Source organism: Panulirus ornatus, chromosome 48, assembly GCF_036320965.1.
Source record: "Panulirus ornatus isolate Po-2019 chromosome 48, ASM3632096v1, whole genome shotgun sequence".
Classification (NCBI taxonomy): Eukaryota; Metazoa; Arthropoda; class Malacostraca; order Decapoda; family Palinuridae; genus Panulirus; species Panulirus ornatus.
The window spans coordinates 15,549,269-15,569,564 of NC_092271.1; the positions used below are offsets into that span (position 1 = coordinate 15,549,269).

Here is a 20,296-nt window from a genome sequence, read left to right on the forward strand (position 1 = left end):
GAAATGTATAAGTATGTATATTGTTACGAACACGTAGGTGTGTGCCCACATGTTCGTGTATATGTATGTGTGTGTCTTTGTGTATAATGTAAGTGCTATTTCATGTTAGGGCGAGGGCCAAGGCCTTCCCCCCGCTATCGGCTCGGATTTCGCTTCCCTTACCAAAACATTAGGTCTGATGTTTTCTTCATACCTTCGAGAGGGAAACCAGATGGCCACGCCGGGCCATCAATCCAGTCCCCCCTCGACACTCGGACCTTCCATCCGAGGCACCAGGTCAAGTTGGGGCCAACCTACGGCCCCCATACAGTGTCGTCGCTGTCAGGACAAGAGAAGGTGGGGCCTCTAGGCAGATGTGGGACGAACTTAACTTCCTTTCAGCCAGTCAGCTGTCTCACGGATGACACCTTCTCCAATCACCGACGGACCTGTGGCCCTCCAGCCAAGTATGAGTGGCACTTGGAGCCATCCTCCTCCAATCACCACTGGGCCTTAGGCCCATAACCAATCAAGGGTGGCATCATAGGGTAACAAGACGGACGCAAGTCCCCTGTCTGTAATAAAAACCTCCGACTCCCTGCTGAGCCTCGATTCCTTCAGCAGTCCCGAGCCCAGCAAGGTAATGTAAGCTTTCCCTGTCTCGAACCCTGTAGCCACCGCTGCCCCAGTTTGTAAGATGTTTACTGTGCCACGTCAGGTTTAGCTAAGTGTAACGATGATGTTTACTGTGTCACGTCAGGGTTAGCTAAGTGTAACGATGTTGTTTACTGTGTCACGTCAGGTCTAAGTGTAATGTTATCGAACAAATTGTCATAGAGGAAAGAGATCTCCTGGCTTGAAATCTTATCTGGAGTGTTAACTCATGTTCAATGTTAACTCATGTTCAATGTTAACTCATGTTCAATGTTAACCCATGTTCAATGTTAACTCATGTTCAATGTTAACTCATGTTCAATGTTCAATGTTAACTCACGTTCAGTGTTAACTCAGGTTCAATGTTAACTTATGTTCAATGTTCAATGTTAACTCACGTTCAGTGTTAACTCAGGTCCAATGTTAACTCATGTTCAATGTTCAATGTTAAACTCATGTTCAATGTTCAATGTTAAACTCATGTTCAGTTTTAACGTAAATGAAAGTAATTCTGATGTTGGTGTTTGTTTAATCCCATGACTTTAATCAAGATAGTGTTATCCTGCGTTGTGCAACGTGACAAATCTAGCGTCCTTGCGAAAACAAGGATTAGTATAGTATTTGTAACATATATATGTCACTGGCGACCTTGCTCGAATAAGAATTGAGTTCGTAACATTCGCAACAATATGTGTGTGTGGGCGTTAATGTATATACATGTGCATGTGAGTGGGTTGGGCCATTCTTTCGTGTTTCCTTATCTACCTCGCTAACGCGGGAGACAACGACTATATAATGATAACTAATTATATATATATATATATATATATATATATATATATATATATATATATATATATATATATGTATATATCACACTATAATCATATACCCGCAGTATGTCAAGGGTACGATAAACAAAGTAACAAAAATGCATATGCATTTGAAAACGTGCTCTCACACAGTAAGAAATTTCAAGTGTCATCACAGTCTACAGTGTCTTCTCTCTCTCTCTCTCTCTCTCTCTCTCTCTCTCTCTCTCTCTCTCTCTCTCTCTCTCTCTCTCTCCCTCTCTCTCTCTCTCTCTCTCTCCTAAATAAGCAAAAAAGAAAAACCCTAGACAGGGAGACATCGGACCATCTGACCCTCTCGTCCCGTAACTTTTGTGATTTCCCAATGGATGTTGTTACCCCACGATATTGCTAAATCGTCGTTTATATTGACGTTGAGAAGCAAAAAGAAAAAAAAGCCAGAGGTATGAACTAACTCTTCAAACATGGTACCTTACCAGCCTGACTTAACATCTGCATGTTAGTGATTGTTTTGCACTCGTGTTGTCCCGTCTCCTTACCTTGTATATATGAGCTATAACTTTAGGTCATGACACACACACACACACACGGGTGGGTACCCATGGCGTAGTGGTTAGCGTTACTGACCATAAGTCAGCAACGGCCAGCCCAAGCTCAGACTCGCATGAATTCGAATCCTGGGCGTAACAATCGACCTACATCCACCTTAAATGTTCTTCTCGGAGTTGGTCGATAAATAACTGGCTTAGACTGGGATGTGTATGAATACATACATCTATACATGAGTAAAAAATATATATACATTCATACATGAGTAAAAATGACACATACATTCATACATGAGTAAAAATATAATACTTTCAAGGTTAAGAGACGAGGCAACACGAGTGTAAAACTCCCCGTAACTCAAAAATATTTAACACACACACACACACGCGCGCGCGCGGGCCTGATATCCATTAACTAACCAGCCTCAAGAGGAGGATGAATAGCTGGATTGTGTGTGGGTTGACTGCCGCGCCCAATATTCGACATCATATGGAGAAAACCCCCCTCTAACACGAGCTAAACATGGCGACTCATGGCTAGTAACGCTAATTGATATACCATTGTGTGTGTGTGTGTGTGTGTGTGTAGTTAGTTTGGAAAAGGATGAATTCATGCTAAGTTTTCTCAGCGTGTCAAGGTTTACTTTCTACTGTGGATAAGTAAACACAGCGGCACATTGCTCAGCAGCACAGTCCAGCGTCACTATCCCAACATCAGGTATTACAATGTTAGTGATGCTTTGGAAATGAGAGTTAGCCGGAGGTGATAGAGATCTAGACGTCCTAAGACAAAGAAGGGACTGTACCAAACGGTTACTTGGCGAATAGAAACGTCAGGTTAGCCTAGCCGGCTACAGCCGACGCCCGCCAGCGGGGCGGGATTTGCTCGTGTTTACAACCCACAGCATTTTTTTTTTCCTTTTTTCTTTTTCTGACTTTTTTTTGCGGGAAAACAATTATGTAACAAAAAGTATCCTTATCTGAAGAAACCTTAAGAACATCCGCCTCCACATAAAATCGCTAGTGTTAGCATGCCGGGCTGGTTTTTGTGTTGCATCCGATTTTTGTCGGTCATTCCCATAAAGAGCAACGGGTGGTAAAAACTTTGCCCTTGAGTCATACGTGAAAATCATTTTAGAAAATGGAAATCATGTTTGAAATTTTCACTACTACGATCATCCACATCATTGGACTGCTACAAGGTTTCGAACACAGGTGCTAGATTATATTCTCAGATAAATAGATAAATACACACACACACACACACACACACACACATATATATATATATATATATATATATAAGAGGATCAACAGTCGATGTTCGTGAAGACTCATTTTATGACCGTCCCCGATCGATCTCTCCTGAGGACTAGAATCCAAGCGTCACCAACACACTGACGACACACAAGTCACCAACACAGACCCACCAGCTCACGGAAGTCACTGACACAGACCCACCAGCTCACGGAAGTCACTGACACAGATCCACCAGCTCACGGAAGTCACTGACGCAGACCCACCAGCTCACGGAAGTCACTGACTCAGACCCACCAGCTCACAGAAGTCACTGACACAGACCCACCAGCTCACAGAAGTCACTGACACAGACCCACCAGCTCACGGAAGTCACTGACACAGACCCACCAGCTCACGGAAGTCACTGACACAGAGCCACCAGCTCACGGAAGTTACTGACACAGACCCACCAGTTCACAGAAGTCACTGACACAGACCCACCAGCTCACGGAAGTCACTGACACAGACCCACCAGCTCACGGAAGTCACAGACACAGACCCACCAGCTCACGGAAGTCACCAACACAGACCCACCAGCTCACGGAAGTCACTGACACAGACCCACCAGCTCACTGAAGTCACTGACGCAGACCCACCAGCTCACGGAAGTCACTGACACAGACCCACCAGCTCACGGAAGTCACTGACACAGACCCACCAGCTCACGGAAGTCACTGACTCAGACCCACCAGCTCACAGAAGTCACTCACACAGACCCACCAGCTCACAGAAGTCACTGACACAGACCCACCAGCTCACGGAAGTCACTGACACAGACCCACCAGCTCACGGAAGTCACTAACACAGAGCCACCAGCTCACAGAAGTCACCAACACTAAGCCAACCGCTCACAGAAGTCACTAACACAGAGCCACCAACTCACAGGCCACCAACACAGAGCCAACAGCTCATATAAGCCACCAACACATAGCGATCACCAGCTTACAGAAGTCCCTACCTTCAGGTACGTGAAGTAAGGTACATGGATGGTACAGCGGGGCACGAGGGTGATGGGGCAAAACACATGCTTGGTAAGGCAATGCACGTGTATAGTGGTGAAGGGTACGTGCATGATGGGGTACGACTCTCGGATGGTGGGGAAGAGTACGTGACGGTTGGTGGGGTAGGACACGCGCATGGTGGGGCAGGATACTTGGGTGGTGGGGCAGGGCACGTAGGTGGCGGGGAGGGACACATATAGGACCCATGGGTGGTGGGGAAGGAGATATGCAGGACACGTGGGCGGTGGGACAGGACGTATGCAGGACACGTGGGCGGTGGGACAGGACGTATGCAGGACACGTGGGTGATGGGACAGGACGTATGCAGGACACGTGGGTGGTGGGGCACAACACATGCAGGACACGTGGGTGGTGGGATAGGACGTATGCTGGACACGTGGGCAGTAGGACAGGACGTATGCTGGACACGTGGGCGGTGGGGCAGAACATATGCAGGACACGTGGGTGGTGGGGCAGGACATATGCAGACACGTGGGCGGTGGGGCAGGACATATGCAGACACGTGGGCGGTGGGGCAGGACATATGCAGGACACGTGGGCGGTGGGGCAGGACATATGCAGACACGTGGGCGGTGGGGCAGGACATATGCAGACACATGGGCGGTGGGGCAGGACATATGCAGGACACGTGGGCGGTGGGGCAGGACATATACAGGACACGTGGGCGGTGGGGCACGACATATGCAGGACACGTGGGCGGTGGGGCAGGACATATGCAGACACGTGGGCGGTGGGGCAGGACATATACAGGACACGTGGGCGGTGGGGCAGGACATATACAGGACACGTGGGCGGTGGGGCACGACATATGCAGGACACGTGGGCGGTGGGGCAGGACATATGCAGACACGTGGGCGGTGGGGCAGGACATATGCAGGACACGTGGGCGGTGGGGCAGGACATATGCAGGACACGTGGGCGGTGGGGCAGGACATATGCAGGACACGTGGGCGGTGGGGCAGGACATATGCAGGACACGTGGGCGGTGGGGCAGGACATATGCAGGACACGTGGGCGGTGGGGCAGGACAAACGCAGGAGACGTGGGCGGTGGGGCAGAACATAGGCAGGACATATGCAGGAGACGTGGGCGGTGGGGCAGGGCAATTGGCTGGTAGGGCAGGACGTTGTGTAAAGTAAGACGAGTGAGTAGTGGAGCAGAACACGTGAATGGTTGGGCTTTTACTGGAGACTTGACCTCAGTACGGATGTACGTCTGTGACCAGAGACGATCATCATAAATACATTACAAACGTTGATTTTCATGACATTCACTGACTCTTCTTTAGAGTGCATCTACAGCAACTCATCACAAGACCGCTTTCTGTCCTTGTTAATCTGTTCTTCCGCTGGATCTTATATTACTGTCTCGTGTTCTTCCTTCTGCTTCGTCTGTAGCTTAGAAATTTCTCGTGCTGTTGAACAACGTGACTCTTGCATCGTCGCCTAACGTCGACTCTGACTAAAGAATTGTTTACCTCCTCGACTATTTTTTTTTCAACTCCAGGTCCGGTTACGGTAATCTTTATCCCTGGATTATTCCCTTTCTTGCTGTGATATTAAACCTGTAAAAAAAAAAAAAAATAACAAAAAATACGATTATTTTTCTTTTTTCAAACATTCCTTGGTACAAGAACCATTGCTCAACTTCAGACTGCTGGAAAAAGGTGGACAAAAAGTGCGGGAAGTTGTGGTTCGAGGCGCGGGGTAAAGTGAAGCGTCAAGTGCGAGGAAAGCGTCGGCAGGGACGGACGGTCATACACGCACCCACTTGGGAGGGAGCTCGACTGACACTGCCGTCGCCACTGGTGCTGAGTGGAACGCTGAGAAGGTAGGCTGCTGCCCGGTATACTGAGCTCACTCGTAAAACAATGCCTCGTCCCTGTTTTCTTACTGCAACAGGTAAAAATAGGTTGACACTAGTATGGAAACAGAGAAGTGTGCGGTTGGAACATGCTTGCCGATGAGACCAGCAACGCATAAAATATGGGAAATTCCGAACATTGGTCAAATATCTACCACGCGAGCAATCATGGCTGAGGGACATCAAGTAAACCAACACATTTCGTGTAGATGTGTATGTTTAACGAGCATGTTGATTGAGCCAGAGGGCCCTCTGTAGGTTCCAGTTCTCCCCATGTGTTCAGTTACATGGTTCCTCGTAGTGCTTTACTTCTAAAGACAAAAATATAACTAGTTAGTGTTCGGCATGATGGTATTAACGCGATATGAGCAGTCGAGGTGATCCATGATAACACACGCTCCCAGCGACCACAGACCGTACGGGAAAAAGCACCAGTTGAAACAGCGACATCGAATCGGCCCAGATATGTTCACCTCCACGTTGTGTTACCGTCTCCCTGCGGCCAGTACCTATTGCCCGGTGGCTAAGCGACGTCCCACTACCCTGTTAGTGACGTCCCACTAACCTGTCACTCAGCGACGTCCCACTGTCTCATTACTCCAGCAACGTCCGACTGCCTCGTAACTCAAAGCGACGTCCTACTGCCTCGTTACTCAGATAGACGTCCCACTGCCTCGTTCCTCGGAGGGACGTCCCACTGCCTCGTTTCTCAGAGAAAAATCCCACTGCCTCGTTACTCAGAGACGTCCCACTGGTTAGTAATCCAAACCGACACCCCACTGCTTATTAACCACACACCGATGTTGCGTTGCCAACATGACATTTCCCAATTATCCACACAGTGGGGTCATGATACTCAGTTATCCACACGCGGGCATTGTGATGCCTAATTATCCACACAGTGGGGTCATGATACTCAGTTATCCACACGCGGGCATTGTGATGCCTAATTATCCACACAGTGGGGTCATGATACTCAGTTATCCACACTCGGGCATTGTGATGCCTAATTATCCACACAGTGGGGTCATGATACTCAGTTATCCACACTCGGGCATTGTGATGCCTAATTATCCACACAGTGTGGGTCATGATACTCAGTTATCCACACTCGGGCATTGTGATGCCTAATTATCCACACAGTGTGGGTCATGATACTCAGTTATCCACACTCGGGCATTGTGATGCCTAATTATCCACACAGTGGGGGTCATGATACTCAGTTATCCACATTCGGGCATTGTGATGCCTAATTATCCACACAGTGGGGTCATGATACTCATCCACACTCGGGCATTGTGATGCCTAACTATCCACACAGTGACATGAGGCAATGATCACTAGTAAACAGTGTCAAGATAGCTGCATACCACATGCGATACGTGACACCCAGTAACGTCCACGGAAGTACAGTATTATCTACAGGAAAAGTCGTGTTAAATAGATCATCAAATCAGTGCCGATAAGGACAATTTTGTACATGTATTTAAAAGACTTTATCGTGAACAGGGAATCTCAGCTTATGCTTACAGTGCGCCTTATCTTGTGCGTTTATTATGGTTTTGTATTCGCTGTGCCCATCTCCCATAAAGCGATGAAAATTGAACAAAATGTTGCGCGTGACAAATTGCTTATTTGCATATTCTCGATTATTGTGGACTAGTGTTTCTTATGGATTTCGTGGATATAATTTCGAGATACATTAAGTAGGGGTCGGGGAGGGGAAACTGACGACAGTGACACCCACGAATATGACACACATTCCCTGCATTTTTAGGCAATCGACAGTTGTGATACCGCCACCTCCGACCACAGGCGTTAATACCCAACTTGAATATAATCAGTGTCTGGCGGACACTGTATCGAAATCGACATTCGAATTGACCTTCGTACCGCCACACCTAACACTCACGCCTGCACGTCCACGCAGGAAGTGTCGCAGTTAGTGGCCCAAAATCATTTAAGGTTGTGCGTCATGGACGGGCGTCCAGGTCAGCTGTAGGTTGTGAGTTGGGGATGTTGAGCAGTAGGAGGGCACACTCATTACAGCCCTGCGCTGCGCAAGTCACTTTACTCCAGCCAGTACCACTGCGAGCAGACTTCTGGAAGACAGCGTGCAAGCGGTTATGCGGAGTTTGGCGGAGACACCTCGCCACACCCGACCATTACCAAATCTTGTGTACACACTTGCACACCACTTCAAGCATGACCTGACCTCCGAGCCATTCAAGGATATTCGTCAAAATATTCAGTGATAAGAACGATGACGAACGAATACGATAACGTCAGACAGTCTTCAAGGTCTTCAAGAGCAACGAGACTGGCTGTTTCGAATATCAACCAAGAGTCAACAAATAAGATCGTACATTTCATTATGGGGACAAATCAATTACGTCTCTGTACGTTTAACGACGTCCCTAGTTCACACGTTTCATGTGGTATCTTAGAACGAGCGCCACAGAATCACACATGCGGATGATTAAAATGAGTTCATTTCTCGCCTATTGTAGACACGTACCATGTGGTAAAAACCGTTTTATCCTCTGACTGAGTAATGTAACAACGTAAAATCATTATTCCTCTCATGCTTTATTCAACTTATGGTACAATCTTAAATCTCAAATGTCTTGCGTAGCTGCAGCTGACCAAGGTGGGACAACAGTCCTTCTCTTCGATATGCCACACACGTTCTCAATAACCCACAGAAGCGTCCCCTGTTCCTCAAGCCAAGCTATCATGGATGACCACACAACCACAACACAATCTTAATAGCCACCCACGAAAATGTGATACGAGATGAATATTTACTCTAAGAGCCACACGCGGGAAAAATACCTATTCAAGCTATTTCCACTTCGCGGTTAAGGTGGTGTTTTACGCTGTTTACCCCGGTGGGTGAGAATAGTCGCGACTTCCGTTATTTCGATGGTTCCTGAAGATTACACAGGAACCACCTCAATTGCCGAGTGCACCCGCGTCTCGCATGCATCTCCCGGGATGTCAAGCTTCTATAGGAGTGGTGTGGATGTAGGCCACATCCTCCTCATGTTTACACATGGTCAGCGGGAGGAATAACCAGCAGCAAATAACTGAAAATCCTGTAAAGGGATCGTTTGTTGTGTGGCTGACTTGATCTACTCGAAGGTCGTAGTAAAGCGTCTGATTTACGCGATGAACATTTAAGATATACACAGAGAAGTAAGCGCCCTTTTGATATTTGTTCGCCATTTCCCGCTTTAGAAAGACAGCGCTAGGAACAGTTACAACTATGGCCTCACTTAGGAGGATATTCCCGTGCGCAGTACACCATAACCTGTGCACATCAGGCCACATGTATTTTATGCCATACCCTGCGTATGCCCTGCGTATGCGAATTACGCAACACTTCCTCGCTATAGACCTTGTATTATAATCTCCCGCAGTGACATGACCGGCCCATCCCTCCCTCAGATGTGGAGTCTACCTCTGGCGCTCGTGGTGATGGTGGTAGTGTTGGGTGATCGGCGCGAGGCTGCAGGAGAGTTGCCGCCCTTGGAGAAACCCTTCAGGATCCTGGTGCTCATGCCAGTGTCCCCCTGGAGCCACAGGAACTTCATCATGCCCATAGCCAAGGCTCTGGCCGACCGTGGCCATCAGGTGAGAGAGAGAGAGAGAGAGAGAGAGAGAGAGAGAGAGAGAGAGAGAGAGAGAGAGAGAGAGAGAGAGAGAGAGAGAGAGAGAGAGAGAGAGAGAGAGACCATGAGCACCACTGGTGGCGACCTGGAGGTCCTTTCTGTGGGACCAGTCACTCTGGGCAACTCGGTGAGGGACCTGATACGAGTGGTAACTTGTGCTCGACGTCACAAACAACAGAACTTTTTATAAAGATTAACTTTTCAGGTGGAGACGCATGACACAAAGACAAAGAGATAATTCATTACTTATATAGGTGAATCTCCACTTTTTTATATTCTAAGTGACACGTCACACAAGCTTTTCAGTGGATTTTTGAAGAAAGTTACAGTATTAGAATCATTTCTTTTCATAATCTGTAGTACAGAAGTTAGGCACTTTTATTTTTTTTTGCTTCTTATCTCGCTGGAAACATGACGTGTGATCGGAAGTATCTCGCAGCGACTATAGATGTTGTGTGGTTCTCCTCAGGTGGTGACCTTGAGTAAATCGTCTCTATCCTCCTCTTCGTCGTCCACGTCTGACCCCAACATGAGGGAACTCACCACCTGGTTATCTATATACGAGGAACACATCAACTTCTTCGAGCTCAGGAAACATCCACTGAGCTTCCTGTGGACCTTCCGTCACCAGCTGTCTCTGTTAGCCCGCAATATCTACAACGATACGACAATCAGGAGCCTCTACGACGCGAGAAAGGAGTTCGATGCCGTGATTATAGACTCCCTCTTTCATGAGGTTAGGTTCGACTGCCTTTTAATTTTCATCTATAGATGGCCCGATACACTGGGACGTATAACCTGATCAATCATCGTCAAGGTCTTTAAAGTTGTTACTGAAGTTGTACTGTCAAACCAAAGATTTCAAAGTTTTTCAGCATTCGTCCATTCTCCCTCCGATACCAAGTATGATCCCTTTCACTCCAGGAACTTTATATATATATATATATATATATATATATATATATATATATATATATATATATATATATATATATATATATATATATATATATATATGAATGCTCAAGACAAGGTTGTACAACTATTTCATCTTTGTACCTACATTTTCTCAGCTTAGCTTACCTGGACACGTATGGAATTCGCACACAACAACCTGCTTCATGCACAAGATTTTTATTTTTCTAAATAAAGAAACTTTTCCCATTACGCATCAAAATCTCTATATGACTCTTAACTATTCTCATCTGGTGTTGTCGAACGTATTACGACGGAAAACTAGTAAGATAAAGCCTCAGTCATATTCCCCCTCCCACATTCCTTTTCCCTGTACATGAAAGAAATGATCAAAATATGTCTCATCTCATGTTGGTGGGTGGCCTAGCCGCTGTACCCGTTCGTGCATGGGCTGCCCTTCATCATGGTGTCCACGCTGGGCGAGGACTACCAGCTCAGCGCCGTCCTAGGCAACGTCCAACATCCAGCCTATGTCCCCACCAAGCTCTGGGACTTCCCCAGGCCCTGGCGCCTCCACAACAAAGTGTACAACGTGCTCGCCCACCTGGCCAACGCAGTCATTTGGAGGATGTGGGTCGTGCCCAGCATTCAGCGCGAGGTAAGGTCTACCCTGATCTCTAAAGGTGATACTTGTTCCCAGGCGGCTATGTGGTCTGAGCTTCCCATCGTCTGCCACTTCAGAAGTTGCTGCTGTTCCTCTGTAGTATACTGCATCTAATTCGCCAGGTCTAAGCATATCAGTGGTCCCCATTCAAGACGATCTCAACTCTAGTTTCCATTTATATTACATGCAGGAGGGTGAAAGGCGTGCAAGGGGTAGAGTGAATTGGAACGATGTGATATACCGGGGTCGAAGTGCTGTCAGTGGATTGAACCAGGGCATGTGAAGCGTCAGGGGTAAACCATGGAAAGTTTTGCGGGGCCTAGATGCGGAAAGGGAGCTGTGGTTTCGGTTCATTACACATGACAGCTAGAGACTGAGTGTGAACGAATGTGGCCTTTGTTGTCTATTCCTAGCGCTACCTCGCGCGCGCGCGCGGGGGATGGGGGGGGGGGGGGGTGCCATTTCAGGTGTGGCGGTGTGGCGATGAGAAAGGATGAAGGCAGCAAGCACGAATATGTATATGTGTATATATGTATATATCTGTGTATGTATATGTATGTATACGTTGAAATATATAGGTATGTATATGTGCGTGTGTGGGCCATTCTTTCGTCTGTTTCCTTGCACTACCTCGCTAACGCGGGAGACACCGACAAAGTATAATAAATGAATAATATATATATATGGTGTACTCACATTTTATACCTACTGTTTTACAGATTCCCACGATCGCAGTGGAGGATAAACTAAAATCCAAAGCAAATTTCAACAAACATAATCACAACTTGATTCTGTTACTAACAGGCGACGTCAACTGCATGAATATTGTCATAATGTTCCATGAACAACGGCATGACTCCCTGAAATGCACTAATGACAACGCCTTGCTCGAACACATGAACACCCATATTTTCCTCTCAAGGTATCTTCGAACCCAAGGATTTTATTCGTACATACGTTTTGTAGTCACGTGACTTGGGTAAATAACAGAAGATGATAGATAACACATACATTCCGAGAGCAAGACTTTATTTTCCAATCAAAATATAATATCTAAGTACTGATTATGACGGGGTCATACAGTGGCGTAAAGATTTGTCTAAACATAAAAGTTCTTGAAATGTGTTTTTTCTTTTAGAGAGGATAATAGAATCTATCAGTTCTTATACTTTTATCTTGGTACTTGATCATTTGGTGTTATCTGAACGAACAAAGAAGATTGCCTATTGTCTATATACAATACAGTGATTCTTGATTAAGGAAAAGGTTCAAAACTTCATAAACACTGATAATGTTTCTGAAATCAGTTTGCTCAGCCTTCCCTTAGTACCTGTCTTTCCCTCTGTATCTAAGAATCTGTGATGACTGACAGACAGTGGAACATCTAGGACGAACCTGTGGTACTACTCTCATCACACTCTTCTGCTCTCACTAAACTCTCCAAGTCTCAGCCCCCTTAACCGTTACCCCTCGTACTGCACAACATTCCAAATCTTTCTGGCAATACGACGCACGTCTCTCGCAACCCAGTCCTCCCGTCAAAAATCGACAGGTACTCATAATTTTCCCTTCAGCCACCTAGATCTTTCTTATAAGCAAGATTTAGAGAGTTTGGTGAGTGTTATCCATCTACAGAGAGAGAGAGAGGGAAAATAAAGGTTCTTCACTAAATCAGTCGATCAGTTTTACCCAAAACTGGTTTTGGAAGAGGAACATTACCGTTCAAACATCCCGTCAAGAATATGGACTGGTAACTGGACTTCGTTATTGTTCATGAAAGTTTTCTCTTCCACAATGTTATCATTTGTATGTCCAAGCCACTTCTGTAGTGTCTATCGGCCATGTACAGGGAAAATGCCCCATTACATCACAAATACGTAAGCACGAATTACATTTGGAATCTGAGGGAATACCACTATTAACTTACAGGTGTGGAGGTATTTCCCCGACCTACCACCACTGCTGGAGATCGAGAGGAACCAGAGCCTCACCTTCCTGAACTCCCACTTCAGCATTGATCTGACGCTGCCTCTCCTTCCCTCCCAAGTCCAAGTGGGTGCCATCCACTGTAAGCCTGCCAAGCCCCTGCCCCAGGTGAGTCTGGCCCAGACGTCTGTTCTGTTCAGCCTAAGTATCTTTGCCATAAACCTGCCGCGTTCTCTTCTCTCAGCCTATCTGCTTATGGAGCCCGTACACAGGCATGGTAGTGCTCATATTTCTATCTCTTCCTTGTATTTCTACGTCAGATATCCATGATAAGTATCTCCTCTTATCGCCCTAAGCCCACCCGGAGACCCGCAAAGCAACCGCAGTGTGCCGTACATACACAGTGAGTCATCACACGTGATCGCTTATAAATAACATGTCTCACCAAAAAGCGCATGGAACCTGAGTAACGTGGAGCACTGTTTCTCTGCGAACAAATATTAGAATGTTTCAGCTGGACGAGAAAAGTTCCTTGCGAATGATCCTAGAAATGTACGCATCAGCCTTTAGCTTCAGGTATACCTTGAGCTTAATCCCGAGCCAAGGCTTCCGATACAAACGCGTTCAGGTTTATGATCCTGCCGGCGACATAGCTCAACCAGAACACATGGAGAGATCGAGAGGAGTCTGGAGAACACGTTTGAAAATGGAAGATCTCCTGCGTGAATCACTAGGAGACATGGCACCTCATAATACCATTTAGGAGTAACGCGGTTGCAAGATATACCCTCTTCACTGTAAAACGAGGATCAAAGGGGAATGGTATGCAATTCCATGCCTCTATACATACCGAGAAGTTAACTTGGGAGGGAGATCATCCAGACAATTGACAAGCTATGTGAACGTTGATGTGTAGCAATGGTGAATGGCCAAAGGGTTCCGGCGTCAATCTGTAATTGGTAGGCCGCGACCCAGGGTCTGAAAGGCTTGGTATGAACAAACACAACAGTCTTTACAAAAGCTATGTTACGTCTCATTACTAAGTCAGTGAGCGTGTGTGATACTACTGAATCATGCGTTGCAGGAGGGTAATACACTGGATTGCTATTATCTGTTTTATATAAACCATCCTCTGGAAGGGTTTTGCTATCCGTCGGTCCTAAGACACTGGTGGTCACTGGCAGGACCTGTGGTCGTGGATGGAGGGCGCTGGCTCGGCAGGGGTCATCTACATCAGTCTAGGCTCCATGACTAGAGGCAGTTCCATGCCCATCCAGTATCGTCATCTCTTCGTCCACGCTTTTAAGCAGCTGGAACAACGCGTCATCTGGAAGTACGAGGAGGACGTTCCTGGACTGCCCGAGAACGTGTTGGTCAGGCGGTGGCTCCCTCAGCAGGACATCCTCGGTGGGTACTGTAGTCAGGGCAGTCTTACAGCTACAACAGGTGATACTTGGGCACTGCCTTGAGCCTTAGCCACACTAAGTATATTGCCTAGACAGACTTTACAATAACCCAAGGTACTTCTCCGTATCTTTAGTCTTAAAACCTAGAGAACCTGTCTCTAACTTTACAAACTTTACAGCCACAGTATGTACTGTCTGAAAAGTACTGTGGGCACAATCACAACTATCATAGGTACTGCCATGATAACAGTAAGTGCTCGCAACCACAGTAGTCATAACCATCGTGGGTACTGTCACAACCACTGCGGGTACCGTCACAACCACTGTAGGTACTGTCACAACCACTGTGGGTACCTTCAAAACCACTGTGGGTATCGTCACAACCACTGTGGGTACCTTCAAAACCACTGTGGGTATCGTCACAACCACTGTAGGTACTGTCACAACCACTGTGGGTACCTTCAAAACCACTGTGGGTATCGTCACAACCACTGTACGTACCGTCACAACCACTGTGGGTACCGTCATAACCACTGTGACGACCGTCACAACTACGTGGGTGTTGTCACAACCACCGTGGAGACTGTCATAACTAGATGGGTGTTGTTACAATCACCGTAGCCAGTTCACAACTATCGTAGACAATGCTATGATCACAGTGGGCACTATCAGAACATTCCAACGGTTACTGTCACAACCATAGTGGGCACAGCCACAGTGGTTGTCGCCATATCCACAGTTGGGACTGCCATCCCCACAGTGGGTATCATCATACCCACAGTGGATCCCATCATACCCACGAAGACCACTAACCTGACGTTTCTCTGGCGTGACCCTGGACGCAGCGGACCCCAGGGTGAAGGTGTTTGTGACCCACGGTGGCCTCCTGAGCCTGCAGGAGGCCGTCTACCACGCCACGCCCGTCGTCGTCATCCCCATCTACGGGGACCAGCCACGGGTGGCCGCCCTCATCCACAACAGTGGCTACGGTCGCTGGCTCGAGTGGGAGCAACTAACCGTCCACCTCTTCCTTGAAGCCATACGTGACGTCAGCAACAGTACCAGGTAAACACTTGCAATATATCTAACTACCTATACACAGTTTTCCAGGAATATGCACGTCAGACAGGAACTTCCCTTACGATAATGATATCTATAATGCTCTACTCTCCAGCGATAACGAGATCGGCTTAACAATAGCTCTCTGTTGTCTGAAGACAAAACACATCCTCCTCTGTTGCCTTGAGACAACAATACGCATACTCCACTGTTGTCTTGCAGCATTACACAAACTTCCATGTTGTCTTGAGACGTCACACGTCCTGCTCTGTTGTCTTGAGACATTACACATCCTGGTCTGCTGTCTTGACACATAACACCAACTGCTGCTTTGAGGTCTCGCTACCGACAAAAGCGAGCAATACATCGGGCAGTATATGGTAAGAAGTCCTCCTCGTAACCAAACACACTGATCGCTGCGGTCACATGCTCTTTGGCCACTCGAAGGTTGAGCCATCCTCAAGTTCTTCTTGGTCACTGATGTGACGGTATACAGTCAATGCTAATTCTTCAACCACACAAAGTCAATGTAATCAACTACGCGCCACTGAAGCAGTGGCAAACTTGAAGCATCGCTAGTACTGGTCAGAGAGACATGATAGTGATTCATTTTTATAGGCTGTCTCTTGTAACTCAGTTGTTCAAAATCTTCACAGCGCACTAAGTCATCGTAAACGTTTGGTCTATACTTCAACCTTAGCATTACACGCTCCTGCATTCCAAAATCGTTTGCAGGTGAAATAGGTAGACGGTTCGGTCTTCCTATAAATGTAAATCATGGTTTCAGTACATTGTATTAAAGCTGCATTGGATGTGTGCAATTTAGGCCATTGTTCGTTTGTTCCTAACGCTACCTCGCTAAAGCGGCAATGGGAATTAGGTGTGAAAAACCAGATACAAAGAATGAAAGTATCTACTTGCCTATTATCCCTCGAACAAAGCCATGCTCGCGAGCCATGAACGAGCAATACTGAGCCATACTGCGCATGTAGGTTGTAGTTCACGTTCTCTTCAAGCTTGGTGAGAAATTACTCTCAATAATACGGTGAAGCAGCCAACGCTCAGTCTACAGTGTTAACATTTCGCTTTTATTTTTTCCTCAGTCACACATTATATAGACCTTCCACTTCATGACAGAAAGCTTAGCTTGATGTATTTACTGACATAACCATGAACAAGCGAGACAGCAGACCAGAACTGAGCCACAAGCAAGTGTTATCATAGTGACGGGTATAAGTCCGGGGTAAGGGTAATCATCATGCTTTTGACAGGTATAAGGAGCAAGTGGCGCGGGCCTCTCAGAGACTGCGGGACCAGCCAGAGTCCGCGAAGGAGCGCGCCGTGTTCTGGACGGAGTACATCATCAGACACCAGGGGGCGCCGCACCTCCGTTCGCCCGCCACACAGCTTTCCTGGGCCGAGTTCTTCCTGTTGGACGTGGTGGTCGTGGTGGCGGCGGCGGCATCGGCCACTGTCTTCCTTCTTCGGCAGGTCTTACGGATACTCAGACGTGGCCGGGCCAAGCAGAAGATGGACTGAATCTCACTAACTCTACAGTACTACCGGAAAACTCAACAATAATGATATGAATCCTCTAAATGATTAATAATGATAAATAATACAAAATATAATAAAATGATAAAATAAAAAATACAATAATAGTGTTGTAAGAGCAATTTGAGAGAGTCCTCGCGTGCACAAACCTCACAGGACCCATTATCCTTCGCCTGCGTTAGAGCAAACTTTTAAAACGTTTACTAGTTATGAGCGACGGCTGTGGCCGGCGCCAGAGTTACACATGGAGTCGCACCTCCGGCTGTCTTCAGTGTAAGACAAGAGTAAAGAACCAATATCACGCATTTGTCTCATCATCATCATCATCATCATAACTTTTCATCAACTGATTTGGAATGGGAACTTGGTATTCTTCTAGCAAAGTTTTATAGCCGGATCTGGAGTGGATATGATCGAGAAAACTTCAGCATCGTATGAAAGAGTTCAGACACGACGGATCTTATTCACATCAGGTAAAGACAGTCCACGCTCTACCTTCGTGAACTCGTTAACTTAGGCTGCAGATCCTACTCATCATATTATATAGCCACAACTAATCACTGCAGAGCAGCAACTCGACCATTATTCTCTATACCTAATTCATTGTCCCTCCTGGTCTCAGATATATCTACATCACAACTGCTTCACACGCCCGGCAAAACGCGTCAACATTTACTTAAATGAGAACATACAAAACCACTTTGTATATGCTCCTCTTGTTATGCCTTCTCTTCATCCTTCCCTTTCCATCTTCCCTGCTGTTCCCATTCTTCATATTCCTCAGTTATTTACGCGTGTTCCAGCCCCTTGTGTGGGGATCAGCCACACAAAGATGATTGTTATCTCTGTTCATCGTACAACAGATATGTTCATCTCTTTTTCATCTTTTATCTTTCCCTCTTCTTGTAACACTTCCATATTTACAAGCTGGTTTAACTGATACCTGAGTTGGTCAGACTATCATCAATTCTTCCTGCATTTCTTTTTTCCTTTTATCATTCCTTTCATCTGAGATGGCCATGAGTGGGCATGTTTTTGCTTGAGCCACGTTGGCTGGTTAAAAAAAAAAAAAAGGCATTACCATAACGCAAGAACAAGGTGAGAGAGAGAGAGAGAGAGAGAGAGAGAGAGAGAGAGAGAGAGAGAGAGAGAGAGAGAGAGAGAGAGAGAGAGAGAGAGAGAGAGCATTTGATGAAACATTCACTTTTAACAACCTACAACCGCTTTTTGCTGCGTGATGACAAGATTTATCGCTTGAAAACTCCATATCTTAATCTAATTTTCTGAAAATTTTCCATTACATGTTCTTCACATATACATATGTGCAAACCTTGGAATATGTGAGTGCGTAAATACATGTGTTTCCGCCTATCTTTTTTTTTAAGGATATATAAAAAGAAAAGAATTTTCTGAGATTATTTTTTCAGTATATTAATATGTGTATAAACACACCACTGGGCACAGACTGTGTCTGAGTAAACGAAGTATGTGTGGTAGTCTGACGGTTGTCTGGTTTACTAGGGTTTGAATTTATCAACTGCCAGGATCATTAAGGCCGTTCACGCCTAGCCACTACACCCACCCGACCCAGAAATCTTTCATATCTTCTTCGGGTGTTAAGGATGATTTTAAAACCATATATCTGGAGAGTGCATTTAAAAAATTTTCATATATAATAATTTTCATATGGAATAGTAGTACATCATATATATCGTGCGTGAAGTCAGGTCATGCGTGATCCTAGCCTGCATTTATAAAAAAAGAAGATACGGATCTAAAGAAATAATGTTTTAAACTCTGATGTTTCCTTGAATCTTAGTTTATCGAATTAAAGACATCACGTGACGCAATTCTGTATGTCGTCTCGGACCTCCTGAACTACGGAATTTTCGTGTTTAATCTCACGACTCAAGTTACATTCCTCTAGCGTTGGGTAATACGTAATTTCAGGGACTTCTTTAAAACAGCATAAGTTCTCTTTGACAATAATTCACGCATACAGTTGCTGTATCTGATACGATGGTTATAGAGAAAACACTTGGGTGATACTTTTCATGTAACAGAGCGAAAATACACAGTATCTGGGGATTTATGCACCCATTTGATCCCATGAAAGTATTCCTCACTTTGATCTATTGTTGGTTTTTCATTTGCTGCTTCCTTAGTGAACACTTCCTTCGCCACGGGAGACTGGTCAATGACTGTATCATATAACTACGCACTCCTTTCACCTGTTTGTGTCCAGCAATAGCAGATAAGCTTGGTGTTAACCCAGCTATCAGATCTGAGTGAACAGAGTATAATAAGGCTGTCGTCCATGTGGTGATGTGTAAATCAAGACGTTCTTCGTACTTCTACTCCAGGTGGCATAACGCGTACTAAGTAAACAAAACAGCAGTCAAGATTAGGAGCGTCGATACCAAACATTTTTTTTCTTCCTTCGATTTAAAATCGTAAAATGCTGGAGGACGTAAGGGAGGAACGAGGATAGACAAAAATCTTTACTGTTCATTCTGTCTATGGTTTTAATGAGCTTTAGAGATATCATCATAATGTAAATAGAGTAACTAAATACGAAGGGGTCATTGCTCGCCATGCAGCTCTATCAAAATCAAATCAACAACTAGCTTCACAACCTTTATTGCGTTGCAGTCACCAGGATACACCCCATGGCCTCCCTCCACTTAGCGACGGGGCTAGTTATTTACAGGTGCAGTACAAAGTGTTTGGGTAATCGATGGCATGCGTTGTCAGGCAAACACTTCGGTATCATTTATCGGAGGGCAAGTCTATAAGCGGAGACTAAACGTTTATCTGAGGCGAGAGTGCTGCCAGTCGCGCAATCATGGGTAACCATGTCTCAGTCTTACTGCAGTGTCTGGGAAAAATGTCTCATGTATTCTCTGGCTTGTTCTACGTCC

At 45.9% G+C, this 20,296-nt stretch overlaps 1 protein-coding gene across 2 annotated transcripts; it reads left to right on the plus strand.

Moving 5' to 3' along the window:
- Positions 1 to 6,041: 6,041 nt before the first annotated feature.
- Positions 6,042 to 17,462, plus strand: LOC139764130 (UDP-glycosyltransferase UGT5-like). 2 transcript variants are annotated; one of them, XM_071690664.1, is made up of 8 exons: positions 6,042 to 6,144; positions 9,628 to 9,813; positions 10,321 to 10,587; positions 11,194 to 11,424; positions 13,360 to 13,524; positions 14,541 to 14,763; positions 15,608 to 15,827; positions 17,093 to 17,462. In XM_071690664.1, the coding sequence occupies exons 2-8, from the start codon at positions 9,628 to 9,630 to the stop codon at positions 17,358 to 17,360; spliced, it is 1,560 nt and encodes a 519-aa protein (XP_071546765.1). In that variant the 5' UTR covers positions 6,042 to 6,144; the 3' UTR covers positions 17,361 to 17,462. The 2 variants fall into 2 exon arrangements, with proteins under 2 accessions (XP_071546765.1, XP_071546766.1); XM_071690665.1 differs by lacking the exon at positions 6,042 to 6,144 and adding an exon at positions 6,657 to 6,931.
- The last annotated feature ends 2,834 nt before the right edge of the window (positions 17,463 to 20,296 follow it).

Bases quoted from the DNA above. Each gene is read 5' to 3' on its own strand.
- LOC139764130 (XM_071690664.1), top strand. From the start codon at position 9,628: ATGTGGAGTCTACCTCTGGCGCTCGTGGTGATGGTGGTAGTGTTGGGT. The intron at 14,764-15,607 runs GTGGGTACTGTA...CCCTGGACGCAG, and splicing joins CCCTCAGCAGGACATCCTCG to CGGACCCCAGGGTGAAGGTG. The intron at 15,828-17,092 runs GTAAACACTTGC...TGCTTTTGACAG, and splicing joins GACGTCAGCAACAGTACCAG to GTATAAGGAGCAAGTGGCGC.